At 34.5% G+C, this 17,196-nt stretch overlaps 1 protein-coding gene across 1 annotated transcript in view; it reads left to right on the forward strand.

The window, feature by feature from the left end:
• The window catches only part of vipr1b (vasoactive intestinal peptide receptor 1b), a 51,552-nt gene that overhangs the window by 13,569 nt on the left and 20,787 nt on the right, over nucleotides 1-17,196 (forward strand). Inside the window, exons 2-4 of the mRNA XM_016544799.1 lie at nucleotides 2,119-2,209; nucleotides 7,463-7,573; nucleotides 15,657-15,757. Of these exons, the coding sequence (XP_016400285.1) occupies nucleotides 2,119-2,209; nucleotides 7,463-7,573; nucleotides 15,657-15,757 (303 nt within the window). The remainder of the gene's footprint in view (nucleotides 1-2,118; nucleotides 2,210-7,462; nucleotides 7,574-15,656; nucleotides 15,758-17,196) is intronic.

Below are 17,196 nucleotides of genomic sequence, written 5' to 3' on the forward strand. Positions count from 1 at the left end.
GCTGGATGCAATAATCGCATGCCAATGTGCATTGGCTCGTTTAGTTTACACTTGAAGTAGATTGGTCTCTCTAAGCGAGATCCCAATTCGTCGGTCATCCGACGTGATGTCGAGAGTGACCGACTGAAAGGGAACATGTCGTTCAACTTGCCCCTGCTATCATCTTAAACCAGTGTAGGCTAGACATATCCAATGAGAGGCGGAATATGCACTGATATTTTTGGAAATGAGCTGCTTGAGAAATTTTTTTTTAAAAACACAAGGCTTGGACCAGCTAATGACCAGCTTAGACCCGCTATCATGTTCCAAAACACAGCAATCCAGCCTAAACTGGATTTTGCAGCAGCGAATCCACTTACATAGTTGAACTCTCGCAAATAATTTGAGCATAAACACAAATATGTGAAGCTGAGTGTTTGCTCTTCGCCAGGAATGCATCAGCGATCACCCCCATGCCTGACCCACTGCTTTATTGGGTTGTTTTCACACGCAATGGACCCTGCACCTGATGAGTACGCCAATGCAGAGTAAGGAGGAATGCACCTCCATTATCTGGTGTAACTCTGAGAGGAAATATTTGCGGAAATTTGGCAGATTTATAATCAGACGAATAGCACACTGTTATTGTAATTTAGGCAAATCATTGTAAACAACCTCTAAATGGCTTCTTTGTCCTCAGATGTAGAAGCTCCATAGAAACGTATCTAATGTAAACCAGCATTTTATTATTTGTTTCCAGGAAACCAATAATGTTACCAACCATGACTAGCACATTTAAGACTAGGAAGGCAATTATTAACCAAAGGTAACTACATTTACAGTGTTGTTCCAAGGGTTTTTTGTGTGTATTCTTCTCTTCCACTCCTATTTTTACAGTGTTTTAAGCCACACGAGGTCAGATGATGCAATAAAAAGTGTGATGGAATCTTCTGCTGGTGGGGATTATAGGTGCACGCATGACTGATGATGGCAGTGAAGCAGCCTTTCACTGAGCTGACCCTATTATCCACGCACCAAAGTACCGGAGAGTGACAGCTGAAACTGAGTAAAAATAGTGCCTATATTTTCAGCATCATTTCTGCTGCTCTTCTCCTAAATATTTATCATAAAATGCAGCTCCATCATTTGGATGTTATTGACAGTGTCACAGAGCAGGCAGACTTCATTACAGGGATTCTCTTCAAGATATTTTGAAACAATGGTTTACTTTTTGTGGATTTTCACTTAAACTGTTTGTGATATGGTCAGTTGAATTCATATGAAAGAGCCCTGAAATCAACATTGACTCTTTTGTTTTTCCCCTTTCCTTTCCAATTTAAAGATTTTATACTTTTGACACTTTTGTTCGAATTGAAATGCACAGACACACACAAATGCAGGCCCACGCACAAATATACCAAACAGAAATACACTTAGATGCTAACTCAAGACAATAAACACTGCACAACCAAAGACCATGAAACAGACACCCACACACATACAGCATTATTAACACTATAGGCCGGGATTCAGTCGGCCCTGTCCATTACACCTCTCTTCCCTGGCACCATGTCTTCATTGACCTTCTCAAGCTGTTCGTTGGACTTTCACGTTCTTATTGACCCGGAGGCTGTCTGCCACTGACTGTCAGCATGAATTTGTCATCAGCAGTGGACATCAGTGAGCAATCCGGCGATTACTCACTGGCCCCACGCTCCTTCTCTCCCCTACAGGCATGATATCATCTCCACAGTGCAACGATGGTCTTTTGTCCGTGTGCCGCTAGCGTACAGTTGTACATTGGACTGTCAGATTGTCAATAAGAATGGTGTATGGCAAGCTAAAAGTCTAATAAGTAGTTCAGTTTGTGGGTTTTTCAAGCAGTGGATGATCTAATTCCCAGAAGGCCTTCGCTGTAAATATTTAGCCAAAATAAGCCCCCATTTTGCTGCAATCCATAAATATGCATATGAAATGAAAGCCTTACAAGATGAAAGCTGACATCTTAAAGTACTGTACTGAGAATAATATTGTGGTGAATCCCTGAGACGAAAGAGATTGAAACTTTGAAGGTTGTGCTGTGGTTGAACAACTGAAATGTTCTCTTTCTCTCTCTGTCTCTTGCTGTCTCTTTTGCAGGTTGGTGCTGTTCACATGTGTGACGTGGTAAATGAGATTGAGCTGGCAAGAGCGAGGTGCGAGAATAAAACAGCAGGAAACGTCACATCAGGTGATATTCACAAAATAGCGTTGCTCTGTGCCATTTTCACAGTCAATAAACAATTTTGCATTGATGTAACTGTAGATCACAGAGAGCTAATATTTGGTGCTAAAACAGGGCCAAAAACAAAATGCATTTATCTAGAATTTGTTTGAGTGGAAAAAATCTAGTAGATCTAGTAAACTGTAGTTTTTATAGTAATACGAAATAGCAAAAAAATTCCATTACTGAATGCTGTTAAATACAACACTTCATTTGATATGTGGTGAAAATGACACAGCAGTGAAAATTTAGAAAAAAAAAGTGTATGTGTATACATACAGAATTCTGTTATTGAATTAAATCAATACTTTTATTCAGCATGGATGCATTAAATTTGTTAAAAGTGACAGTGAAGGCATTTGCAATGTTACAAAATTATGAATTTCAAACAAATGCTGAAAACATTCTATTCATCAAAAAATCCTGAAAAATTAAAATGTATTACGGTTTCCACAACAACATTAAACAGAATGTGTTTCACACTGATATTAATAATAGCACCAAATCAGCATATTAGAATGATTTCTGAAATAGGCTTAGCTTGACGTTTGAGCTTGGGGTGCCAAACCAAACTGGTCAATTTGGTCAGTTGCACTTTTAAACACATTTTAGTTTTGCTATAGTAAATCTACAAATTCACACTCTGATTACAGAGCAGCAGCAAGTGTGTGAGGTTGTCATGGCAACCAGATACATTGCAAGTGAATTACAGCTATACTTCTATTTTGCCACACTAAACTTAGCAATAAACATGTTGAAAATAATGCACAATAAACATGTCTGTCAAAACTATCTCAAAAGAGGGTTTTATTTTAAGCAAATCAAGGAGTGAATTACTCATCCACTGTTTTTAAAACAGACATTTGTTGGGCTTGATTCAAGTTAACGCACAATGGCAGGCGCACACTTTCTATTTAGTCTTACTGAAAATAGATGATAAACAGTTTATATTCTAAAATCTATTTATAGGTTTTGTTCTGGGTAAATTAATAATATTTGGATGTAAATTGTATGCATAAAATTAGAACACTGAGCCACTAAAACGGCGGCGTCCTGTGGATCACCTTTATCTGATCGTCCGGGTCTGGAGTCATCAAGCACGTCACTGACATCTTCATCTGAGTTTTTCCGTTGTCTCCGGATTTCTCTGCAGTTCATGTACGTTGTTAAAAACACTGAATATAATTTTATGCCACATGCAAGCATTATACTATAGTCTATTATCCACCAAAATGCAGATTCGTCACACGACAATTTCTTACGCAAATGAGATTGTGGGAGACGTTAAGTTTGTTACATATGCATATATGCATATTTACTTTGTAGAAAAATCTTTATAAATAAATAAAGTTTCATAAAATCCTTCAATCACTATGGGGGAAGCTAGGTTATATTTTTACAAATATTTAAATATTAGAAGGTATTTGAATACTTATATTAACATAATATTAACAATAAAATAAAATCACATACAGTGGGTACGGAAAGTATTCAGACCCCCTTAAATTTTTCACTCTTTGTTATATTGCAGCCATTTGCTAAAATCATTTAAGTTAATTTTTTTTCCTCATTAATGTACACACAGCACCCTTATATTTTTACAAATATTTAAATATTAGAAGGTATTTGAATACTTATATTAACATAATATTAACAATAAAATAAAATCACATATATACAAAATATATAAATTATTATTATTATTATTATTACTATTATTAGAGTACATATGCAATTTATTATATAATCATTATGAATAAAAAAGGCTTCATCCATCCAATGATTTGAATATATGTAAAAAACAAAACAAAAAAATGCACTGTTTTCAAAGGTTGATTACCATCATCCTCATCAATGAGATGTATCATGCACAAGCGTTCTGACAAAATACTGACTCATCAGCCTAGCTGATTATTTTGGATTTTCAGCAAAGGGTCGAGGGACCATTGCACTGCACAGATATCTACAATTATCTGGAAGCTCCTTTGAGGTATGAAGTAGGTTATCCTCCACTGACTCATTCTTCAGGTTTACAAGGCGAACTGGCAATCAGGCATGAAAGGCAATTTTTTTGAAGTGGAAGGCAGCTGTAAAAGTCAGACCCCCATCATGGACAAAGAGTGGGATGAATGAAAGGATCTGTTGTGCCCACAAGCATTTCATGCAACTGTTTGAAGTGAAAGCCCTGTAGTGTCCATGTGTATTGTTCTAAGATAGACTTGAGTTAAAAAAAACTATTTTTACTTGCATTTTTCCAGTGTCTTTTGATGTGATATAACTAGGCTTTTCATATATCTCAAATGTCTGTTTGGATTGGGATGGACCATCGAGGCCAGGCCAGAAACCTATATCAGCTATATCCGTAAACTACAAGTTAAGAACAGCTCTCTAGCAACCACCCAAAACAACTTAATTCCATAACAACCCTTGAAGACACCCCAGCAACTACCCAGAATAGCTTAGCAACCACTTAACAACGCCCTAACCAACCACCCAAAATACCCTAGCAAGTATTTTGGTTAATTAGCAGCAGTTCAAAAGTCAGTACAATTTTTTTTAAAGAGTCTCTTGTTTATTTGATCAAGACTACAGTAAAAAAATTAATGCTGTGAAATATTACAGTTTAAAATAACACTTTTTTTCTATTTTAATATATTTTAAAATGTAATTTATTCCCGATGCTGAATTTTCAGCAGCCATTACTCCAGTCTTTGGTGTCACATGATCCTTCAAAAATCTTTCTTATATGCTGATTTGCTGCTCAAGAAACATTTATCCATGTTGAAAACAGTTGTGCTGTTGTGACTTCTTTCAGGATTCTTTGATGACCAGAAAATTCAAAAGAACAACATTTGTCTTGTAACATTATAAATGTTTTTCTGTAACTTTTGATACATTTATTTATTTGCGTCCTTACTGAATAAAAGGATTAATTTCTTTAAAAAAAAAAAAAAAGTCTTACTAAGCCCAAACTGTCACATAGCTGCATGGGGACACAAAGGCTGAGGATCCAAGTGCAGTAGTTTATTAAAGGGTAATCCACAATCATAGTTGAAGTAACAGGCAAAGGTCATGACACTATGAGACAAACCAAAAGCAAGAACAAAGCAGAAAACACAGGAAAGCAAAGGAAACCAGGCTGAAGTAAAAAAAAAAAAACAGAGAACCAGAATACCAGGGCTAAAAGATGAAGCATGACAAATTCAAGACTTCACAAAGAGTGACTGAAAACACCAAGCTTGTATAGGCAGAGGTAATGAGCAACAGGTGAAAATAATCAGGCATGATGAGTTTGGGCAATGGGTTATGGGAAATGTAGTCCAGAACAGAGTGGCAAAGGTATGGGATGGAGTGCCCTCTGGTGGCTATCAAGGGAACACCAGCTGGTGATTGTGACACAAACGTTTAACAATAGTTTACATTTCTGTTTATTCACTTGGCAGACGCTTTTATCCAACTTGAATTACAGTGCATTTTTGGTGTACATTGTTTTTTAGTTTGTGCATTGAAACCAATGACCTTGGTGTTGCTAGCACCAGTTGAGTGAGCTACAGAATAAAAAATAAAGCGGTAAAAAAAAATTTCTTAGGTAAAGAACATTTAGGCATTAATTGATAGGATTGGTTCTCAAGGTTTAAGGATAAGAAGCTTGGTAGCTAATTAATCTAGAGGGAATTTTTTAACAATCTATGTAAATCTTCAAAGGTCTGCTGGGATTTTTGATAGTTATTGCAGTTAGAAATGGATTCTATCTTGATGTGTAGAATTTTGAATAACATGAAAGTATCAATAACATGAATTTATTTGGCATAATGTTGAACATGGCACAAAAAATATCCAGCCTTAAAAATTACTACTGAATTGCATCATAAGTTATACAATGTGAACGCTGAAAAAGCAGAATTTATGGCATACAGGTTAGGTGCCATTCACTAACCACTTATTTGCAAAGCAAACATATAAAGTGTACTGTAAACTGGTGCAAGATCTACACCTGAATGATTTTGTTTTGGAAATAAGTTGCCCTCATGTACAGCCCATCTGTAGGTAACTGTTACACACTGGCAGATGAGCTGTAGTGTATTGGCAGTCATCTTTTGGAAGACATTAAGTGGGATGATTCTTCTTTTGGGTTGTATAGAGGGTCAAGGAGGGCAATTTGCAAAACCAAATATATCCTATAGTGCAAACACTGTTCCCTCCCCCTATATTTTATGTGAAAATGCTGATGAACTCATTCAAGATTGGTTTCATGAGCATCAGGATGCAATCACATGCCTTCCATGAGCTTCAGTCACTGAATCTAAACATTGAGACACAGATTACCATTTCCCTTATCCTTCAAAAAGAATGTGGTTTTCCGTTTTGTAAAATGTTTTTTCCTTCATTTTTACACCACTTCTATTCAACAACAGCATTTGAAGTTGAACTAAACCTGTAGAGCTAACCTGTATTATTAGCCCAGAATTAGTAGCCAAGACAGTACATTCTACAGTACATTTTCTCTTCAGAGTTCCCTAGTCAGTGTGTTTAAACATAAACAGCTTTCAGCAGCTGGACTTGTACATTTATCTGATTTCAATTTAAACCGCAATCCTGTGATGATTAAATTTAAATGTCTACAATCTATGTGATGACCCATCCTCACATGCATTTACCTAGTGCCTGAATGAGGTGAATTTTTAAACAGGCCACTTGCTTCTGGAATATTCCTCTGTAGCTTGGAGAGGATGAATAAGATAAACTAGCTGTCATTTTTCCGCATTCACAGTCAAGAGCCAACTCACCTTGCCTCATGAATTAGACAGATGCATTCTGGGGGCACGAGGAACGCCATAAATATTCAAAATATTACGGGAAAAGCAATAAGCTGATACCGTATCTCAGTTTATTGTGCTTACAGGTGTCCAACTGAAGGATGAGGGAAGTGGGAGTTTTAGAACCCTCATGTTACTTTTAAATAAACCTCAGTTAAATTTAGACAGTGTTCTAGACTATTGAATTTGTAAACAAAAATTCTGCAGGATGTTAGTGTCATCAATTTATCAAAATATCAATTTAAAGTGTTACCAATGTATAGAAAGTATTCTTAATACATACAGTAGTTAGTTATACTCAAATCTAAATGATGTTTTATGCTTTTGTACAACATCAGGAGGGTTATATTGAGTAATATGATATTGAGTTAATGCTAAGCATTGTTCTTTATTCTTTTGCCAGGCTGCAAAGGGATGTGGGATATTATTGCTTGCTGGCCATCAGCCAAAGTTGGGGAACATGTGGTTATTCCATGTCCAAATTACTTCAGACACTTCTCTGATCTTCATGAGGGTAAGTTGAAATCACCATCAAAATACTTTGATGAACTTGAACTGTAACTCTTGAAGAAAAGTGCAGAGTGTCCTTTGTCATTTTGTCAGCCTCAGTCATGGGCTGTAACATTGATGCAAAACCAAATGTTTCGAGGCACTTCAGTGTCTGAAGTTGTTCAGAAGCTAATCTGAAACTCCCACATATTCATAGAGTAGTTTCTTTGATATCAGAATTCTCAAGGCAAAATCAATTTTTTCCCCTCTAGATTTTAGTGGTATGTTGTCATGGATGTACAAGTGGCTAAAAACATTAATATCATGTTTTGTAGAATTCATAATGATTAAAGGAATTTAGTTATTTCAGACATTAAACTAATTATAGACAATGCAATCGTGTATAGTATATATAAATGCAATACAACTGGGGACTGGGGGTCAGATTTTATATGCAGAACTGCTGCTCTGAGTGGATGGAATGGCTAATTCATTAGGAGGCAAATCAGACTCATTGATTGAGTATGTACTGCCATTAGGTCACACTTGTTTATCTGAGAATTCTGTCTCAGTCACATCCCACCAGAAACTATTAATTAAACTCATTAAAAGTCTGGCAGCGACCAAAGTTCAACAGACATATATTATCCTGTTATACAAAGGATGTCTTAGTGCAAAGTTCTAGAAATTTATATTTAGCCTAGTTTTTAAAAAAGTATATTTATATACAATTTATATAATAATTTATAAATTTTGTCACTTTAACTTTTTTAATCTTAAAAGATATTGACCAATAACCAGCTAGTTACTAAGCTTAATCATGATCATACTATTAATTTCTTATTTTTAAACAATGATACAATTCTTAATTTTAAATTGTATAGAACATGTTACAAATATTAAATACCTTTACTTTACTACTACTTTTCAAGTTTAGATTAAACTGCACTATATATTGTGCATTTAAAAAATATATATTATTGGGTTTCCTTATACATAACATAAACGCAATACAAACAGAGGTTAACAGAACAGGCACAATAAAATAAATAATAATAATAATGTGTTGAAAATCATTCTTCTTCTGAAATGGCGATCTTAATAAATTTCTCCCAGATGTCTATTCCATTCAGTCTTGCTAACATTTTTTTTTTCATATGATGCACTCTCAATCATTGATTCGAACTACATTCTAATTGTAGGAGATGTGCATATGCATTTTTAATCTGTTCATTTATTAACAAATAGTCCTTTATGTTATACCTATATGTTATTTGGCATATTCGTGTCTGAGATCACTATAGTGAAAATCTGGATTTCAAAAATTATGGACATAAACCGAAAGCTATAGGATTTTAACAAAATAAATATTAAAAAACACTTACATTATTTTAATAGTGATAATGGGCATTATAATTTGTAAAGGCAAAATAAAAGCATTTTATTTATACCAGTAGCCTCAGACTTTTGAATTCAACTGTAAATGTAAACTGCAGCTCTATTGTAGATTAACTGTTGAAGGTAACATTCATCAAAATCTGCAATGTTGTAGATACGTCTAGATTTGCAAAAATGTCCATGCAATGCAGAATGTGCATCAGGTACAATCTAATGGAAACCAATGTTGATTCCATATAATGGAAATACAGTCTGTGTTGGAGGATAAAAAGTGTTTCTGCAGTGATGAAAGAGGTTTGAAAAAGAGAGCACATCTGCTTTGAGGAGCTCTGGATTTCAGCAATTATTTTTGAACACACTGAACACCTTAGGAATGACCAGCTGTGAGAATGTAAGATTTCGTGATTTTTCTTTGAAATGTCCTTTCATTTTTTTCAACTGCTCATTCGTGCAGCAGCTAGTTACAAGGAACTGTTGAAAGTGGACCACTATGTGGTCATAGTGGTTCCTAGCTAGCAGTCTGGATAGAAGACGCAGCCCTTTGTTTAACACAGCTGTGTGAGAGAGTTTTCACACCAGTGACATTTCTAGGCTAAAAGAACATTGGAGAAATGAGTTTGAAGTTGTTGTGAAGATGAAGAGCCAGTGCTGATGACTCAAACATAAATCTGTGTTTTAGCAACCAAGAGACAGATAACAGAGTGTTACTTCTTTGGGAAATGGACAGTTTTATCTCTCAGGGGTTGATTTTTATTAAATCAAACAGATTGCAACTTTTTTCTTTTTGTTAGATAAAGGTCACTTATTTTTTTTTGCAGTTTTTTTTTTCAAATGTCTTTTATTTATAGATGTTATTCTTTTACCCTTTTCCCAGATCCAGACAATTAATCTTAAAATATGAAAATGCATCATAAAAGGTACTTTCTTAAAACATAAATCATAGAACATTTGAATATAATTTTTGTATTATGTTTTTCTTTAAGTGTTAGTTTATATATATATATATTTATCACCTGATCACCTGTTTTTATTTCATAAGAATAAACAAGTACTTTCATAGTCTGTTTCTGTATGTAAGGTGTATTACTGAAGTATTTATTGAGTTGCTCAACCTCAGCATTTAATTAAAGTGTAGGCTTTAGTCTTACTCTTGTTTTGTCGTTCAGTCCTTTCAGGAGTGCTTAATTAATGAATGCTTGATTAATGAGGCACAGTGTGTCACTGGTTTTTTTAGTCCCTAAAGCATTAGTTTATTCAATCATCTAGCAAAACTGCTTGTTTCATATGCAGCCGAGTATGAAGTTGGCCACATTTGAGTGCTGAATATAAATGTAATCAAATTCATTGATCTTTCACAGAAAGTAGATCAGTCATGCATTCTGTAACTTATATGACTCCCCACAGCCAAATACAGAAGCCCCTCTAGTGCGTCCTCATTATTTGATGAGCAAGTTTTTTTTTTTTTTTGTAGCAACAGAGCTCAGTTAAATGAAAAAGAACAGAGATACCATCCGAGCCCAGTTTGTAGACATATCGTTGTCATGTTCTAAGCAGTGTATGAACTCACCTCACTCAGGCTCCTAGTACCAGGAAACTATAGCTGTATTGTGATTGACAGGATCCATATATGCTGTGTGTGCAATATTTGTCAACTGACAAAATGTGTTTATTTGAAATGGACTAAAATGGCATCAAACTTGAGTCAGATATTTATTACTATTGCATGATATTTAGTACTATTGATTTAATACTATCCATAATACTAGAATATTAGCTGTTTATTAGCACTTATAAAGCACATATTAATGCCTTATTTTGCATGACCATATTTTTGATTGCTTAATCCTACCTCATACCTAAACTTAACAACTACCTTACAAACTATTAATAAGCAGCAAATTATGAGTTTATTGAGGCAAAAGTGAATGTGAGGTGAGGTGAATGTCAATGCAATAAAGTCAATAAAGGTCAATGCAACATTGAACCTTTTTATCACATTTATTATATACATATTATATTATATATGCAGTGACCGGTGACTTAATCTCCACTTCCTGTGAGGTGATATATTATTTCCTATGCCACCTACAGTGTCTATTGAAATGAAGCTTCCCTATGATTGGGAAGCTTAATATAGTCGAACATCCTGTAAAGTTTATTTCAGAAGGCACTTTCGCAAATGATACATACTGTACTGGTGCAGATGGTGAAATACTATTCAGGAGCAATTTCTTTTACTGAAGTCCCACACATTTCTGATGGATTTTCAGTTAAAACTTACAAGCACCGTACAATGCTCTCTCTGAATGGGAAAGGACAGATTATGCTTTTCAGAATGATAAAAGTCTGTCCATAGTTTAATTCTAAGGATTAATGTGGCATTCTGGATTTGCTTCATGGGATCTCTGTGGCTTATGACAAAGCCGGAGGTCCACTGGAATAATGCGTTAGGATGGATATATTGCATGTGGGTGTTTGCACCCATAGATAAATGTGAGAGGGTTGGCGTCAACCTTACATGACAAACAAAGCTTACACTAATAGCAGAGAGTAAACATCCCCTTCAATAAATTTACACAAGCTTTCAGGTGCTGGTTTTTAAGTAACATGTTTGTATAAATGCAATGTATTAAATTTAGCTGATTTTAATCCATGTCTTTTTGAAAATCACAACAATATGCATATCAGATCAAGCAGGGAGTAGCATCAGGTATTAGATGGATTAGTTTATAGCGGGTTAAAAAGAATCTCAATCCTACATCATAAGCATGATGCACCTTTTATTATTAATGTTATAATTTCTTCAAATCAAGGCTAAATTTTTTTATGGGGGGTAATCATTACTGAAAGTGTCTCATGATTCAGATGTTGTGTTCTGTTGGATTATGGGAATGAGATTTTCCATCTAAAAGAAGACGCATGCATGCATGTCAAGCACCTAGAAGTCGAAAGTCAACTGGATTTCAAGCAGGTGACAGTTTTCAAATTGTTTTAGATGGGATAATTTTTCTCATTTTATTATCATGTTGGGATTATCTGATCAGCTCTTCACACTCTTGCAAAAGAAAATATAATCCTGTTTTTTTTTGTCTTGTGTCTTCTGATAATGTTCTGTCAGTTTGTCTTGTGATTATTTGCATTTTGCTTGCAAGATTCTAAAGAGAAAAATTATTTATTAAATGCATGCTGTTTATGCTTGTATTTTTTTTTTATTCAAAACTGTTTCAGGTAAAACATTTATATTATATTATATTATATTATATTATATTATATTATATTATATTATATTATATTATATTATATTATATTACATTACAATAATATATTATTACTCTTGAGTTCCACTTCAAGAGTATAATCTGCAGACCACAAAACATCCTAAATCTACAGGAACCACCAGCTATCTCAAAACAGTTGCAGTTACCTCCAGTTTTTAGTAATCTAAAATTGCCCTTAATTTATATAATGTATCTTACAATAGCTTCAAATTTACTGATCTATAATTTGTCAGGCTGCTGTTTTATTATCTTTTTATTGCCCACTAAATGAACCGTATAACCGTCAGCAACAGAAACGCTTTAATTGATGTTAATCACAAGTTAATGTTAAAGCGTATTAATCATTTCATTAATCATTGCATTAGTTGATTAATCTGTTGTTAATTTAATGTTTGTGCTTTCCGTCAATTAATTTATTTTGCTCTATTTTCCTAATGAGCCATTCAGCCAGTTAACTTGCAAACACAGAAACCTTCACGTACAGTACCAGAGAAGTGCTGCTTTTGTAGCCTTGACATACTGCAGCTGTTTAGTACTTACCATTATTGACTTTTTATGGTGCATCTTCCAAATGATGAATGAACAGATCAATACACATTAAATGACCAATAAATCTCTCAACAGCTTATTAAAGTGACAAAATATATTAATGACAAAATTATTGTCTTTGGTTAATTATAGGGGAGATAATACATCATTTTCTTAATTTTATGCCTAGAGTTAGAAGTTTTAGAAACAGATAAGTGTTGCATATGTTTTCCAATTATGAAGCCAGCTTTTTATTTATTTATTTTTTCTTTTCAATTCTGACACAGGCACTGAATGTAGAAAAGGGGAAAATAACAGTGAAATGTTGTTGTTTTATTTTTTGATAATAATGGTACAGATTCATATTGTTTACTTGATTCTTCCCAGGGTGAGTCGGAGGCCAAAACTAGACAAAACAATGGCCAATTAATTTTTAACAAGTAGACAATAAAGCAGACCTTATTGACATTTCCCTTGTTTTGTCAGCTTCAAATTTAGTCCAAAGTGTGATTTGCTACTTGCATTAAGATATTAGTATGGAAAAAGTAAAAAATTCCTGTAATTGGCCAAAAATCTTTCCAACATTTGAAAAATGGTTTGTTCTGTACCTGTAAGTATGATTCATTCAGCAGCAGACATGAATGTTATATAGGTGGAGGTCACTTCCTGTCGGGGCAGGCACAGGTGGTCTTTGTGCGTAGATATGACACATTTAAGTTGTTTTGCTGGCATTTGTTCCTTTGGAAATTCATTTTTTTGTTTGTGTTTTTAAAGTGTGTTCTGTGTTTCCATTTGAGAACACTGTTGTATAGCTCTGTTCAGTGTTCATTTTGTAATGTTATGAAACAGCTTCTTTCAGCATTCACATAACAAGCACACTGAAGAGAAACCACACAGGAACTCATTCACCTAGTCTTTTTAATTCAAGCTTGAGTGAAATTGATTGGATAGTTTTGGATCAATACATGGCATTGTAACATGGGACCCACTATGAATGCACTAAGGAGGAACTAAGTGTCCTTCCTCTTGAAGTATACATCATATTTTTCAAACTCTGTGGACCGTAAGACAATACTGTCTCTAAATGAATCATCCTTGTGGGATACCTACACCAAGTCCATGAATATCCCCCTTATTCTTATGCAACAGGTTTTTGGAGAAGTCAGATTGTGGTATAATCTAAATTCTCTCAGAATTAATTGAACACTAGTTTATTGGTCTCAACTACATTTTCAGTAGTGTAACAGTAGTTGTTTTCAAAGTACTATAGCTTTTCCAGTAACAAGCTAATCTTTTTTAACGAGTAGTGCAAACGTAAAAGTCAGATTCATTCTAATGAATCAGTTCATTTGAAATGGTTCTCTCATGCTGTATATGGAGTGGGAAAGTGGGAAAACAGTTCTCTCTTCCATACTGTATATCGGGGTTCCTCAAATCTTGCCCTGGAGGGCCAATGTGCTGCAGAGTTTAGCTCCAACACTGATCAAACTCACATACCTGTGATTTTCTAATGATCCTGAAGACACTGATTAGCATGCTCAGGTGTGTTTGATTAGGGTTAGAACTAAACTCTGCAGGAAAGTGGATCTCATGGACCAGATTTGAGGATCCCTGCTGTATGTGGAGTTGGAAAGTCTGATTCATTCTAGTTAATCGATTTATCCTTAACAGTTCTCTCTCAAATGTAGAATCTGAAATTGAATGGATTCATTCTAGTGGATGGATTCATCTTAAATGGTCCATCCTCTCTGTCATGTGTAGCTAAAATCTGATTAAATTAAGTGAAATGGTTCCTAAACGATTCTCTTTCTCACATGTAGAGTTGGAAAGTCTGATTCAGTCTTGTTTGTTCAACTTAATTGTTCTCTCTCTCATATGTAGCATTGGAAAATCTCATTCATACTCATACTCATTTTTGTAAATTGGTTGTGTTGAATAAACACATTTAAAAAAAAAAAAAACATTCACTAATTTAAATACCTATAGTACTATGTACTGGTTCCCGATTTGGTTACATAAATTAGGATGTTTTGTTGTATTTAGTATAAATTTACCTGTTCAAGCTAATTTCGTTTTTTTTTTTTTATTATTTAGATTTTTGTGACAGAAAAAAAAATCAAATTACAAAAATTGTATTATTTGATTTTTTTTATTTATAAAAACAATGCTCAAAGTAAACCTTCAATGTAGTTAATTAATTTTGTTAATCTCTTACTGTGTAGCTAACTACCTTTTCAACCAGTATTTTTACTGTATTTTAACTCATTCAAATAGTGATTACAGTTTCAAAGTATACTTCAAAAAATATTTTTTGAAGGTTTTTGGAGTATGTTTTACAAGAAAATATTATTTCAGTTTTTCTACTTCAAACGTTAATGTTTAATTCAATGTGTTAATTGCATAAAAGTTTGTGTTAATAATGTCTGTAACTGTAAATTTGCAAGCAATTTCTGAGTGAAAATTGTTTCTGCACTACTTTTTTTCAGTGTAGCTTCCTCAACACAAATCCCATGACCCGGAAAATTTTGTTTTTCTCCTCCAAGCATCTCAATAATTCATTGTTCATGTTTGTATACAGCATAGATCAAAACAATTCGCTCAGTAAGCCACAGTCCTCTGTCGGGTCTCTTTGTGTATTGATCGGATGCAGAGTTTTGCATTCAGTGGGACATTGTGCATTGAGAAGGGCCAAGAAACACCTCAGTGAGAGGGATGACGTGGCCCGTATTTCTCTACTTTAGTTCAGAAAGCTGTTTGACTTTAATTGTGTGGACACACTCCAGGACGCCAGCTATCGGGGCTCACTGCGGTTAAAGTCGAGAGTGTAATAAACAGATGCAGCTTCTAAACAGAGCAGCCAGTGTGTGTATCTTGAGGTGAATGACCTTTAAATTTCTCACACAGGTAACCTCTCAAAGACCTGCACTGCTGACGGCTGGACCGAGATGGACCCAATGGAAATCGCAGTGCATTGTGGCTATAATCTGAATGGCACTGTTGACGATGTAGGTACAAAGTACACTATAAAAGCATACCTGTAATTTTAATGGTAAAAGACTGTAAAATGCTACTGTGACAACCTGTTATTTGGTTAAGAGTTCCTTCACTACAGTGTAATAAATACTGTTAAATTTAGTGAAAAAGATTAAGCCATCTTATAATTTACAGTGAAAACCATGAATTGACATTCCCAGAATCCTTTATGTGACCCTTCACATATGAAATAACTGTTTCTTGTTACTTTTTTTGATCAGTTACATTAGGGTTTTATGTTACATCTTATGTTGTTAAATGAATGTTCATTGTGTAATTTTAGTGTCACATGTGTTACAATGATGGTGTTTTATATTTATGTTTATTACAACAAGCACCTTCTATATATTAGTATTTGCCTCAGATTGTGAAACATCTACTTGTGATTCTACATATGGTTTTCTCATTACGACCTGTGTTTTTGGTGGTTATTATAAAGGTATTTATAATAACCTTCTATTTATAATAACCTTCTTTATAAAGGTATTATAAAGGTACAAAGCAGATTTTAGTACTTCAATATGTTGGTATATTAACATTATATCAGTTAACAAAATGCAGGTTTTTACTGTGTTTTTTACAGTGTACTTTACCATCTCTAAGGTGGTTGAGAGAGCATCATACATGCAAAATATCTTAGTAAAGTTATGTCAAACTAGTGTTTTCAACTCCACTGGCATTATACAACACTGAAATGCTCAGACTCTTGACGTATTGAACTTTTAGCTTTTAGCTTTTAACAGAAAGCGATCGTTCTCCTGTCATATTGAGTGTTCCTCACCCAAAAAACCGAAGCTTTAACGTTCACCCTTTTTCAGTCAACCTTTTAGCCTCCTTTTCCAGCCAGCCTTTTATTGCCTAGTGCAAAGTAACAAGTCCAAACATAATAGTTCCTTTATTTAGCATTGCACGTCATGTCAGGCTTTGGATACATTTGTAAACATACTAATAATCCATCACTGAAGCAGGTATTATATAACATGAAACACCTTGATCTTTTGAGCAGAGTGTAGTTAAGTGAAGAGCAAATGACCTTTGCCCTTTGATGAAAGCTTTCCCAGCATGTGTTCACATCAACAGGATGGGTAATCAGCACGCAGTCTTCAGACCCACTGGGAATATGTGGGCATGGGACTTAAAATAAATTTTATGTTTTTGTTTATTCAAGTGTGATGCTCCTTGTTGCCATGTTCAGGTTTTTATATTCAACTTCGGTCAAAGACTATAGAGGGGGTTATTTAAATATGCTCTACACAGGTGAGTCTTTTAGCAAAGCTTTGCATGGGAGAGACAGCACAGTATTCATTCTTACCACAAAAAAGAAACATCCTTTTCAGGATCCCAGAAATGGACAAAAAAGTCAGTGCATTGAGTCAGAGTTAGACACCGTGGTTGTTTTGTTTTTGAGCTG

Source organism: Sinocyclocheilus rhinocerous, unplaced genomic scaffold, assembly GCF_001515625.1.
Source record: "Sinocyclocheilus rhinocerous isolate Xijiao unplaced genomic scaffold, SAMN03320098_v1.1 scaffold1245, whole genome shotgun sequence".
In the NCBI taxonomy this organism is placed as follows: Eukaryota; Metazoa; Chordata; class Actinopteri; order Cypriniformes; family Cyprinidae; genus Sinocyclocheilus; species Sinocyclocheilus rhinocerous.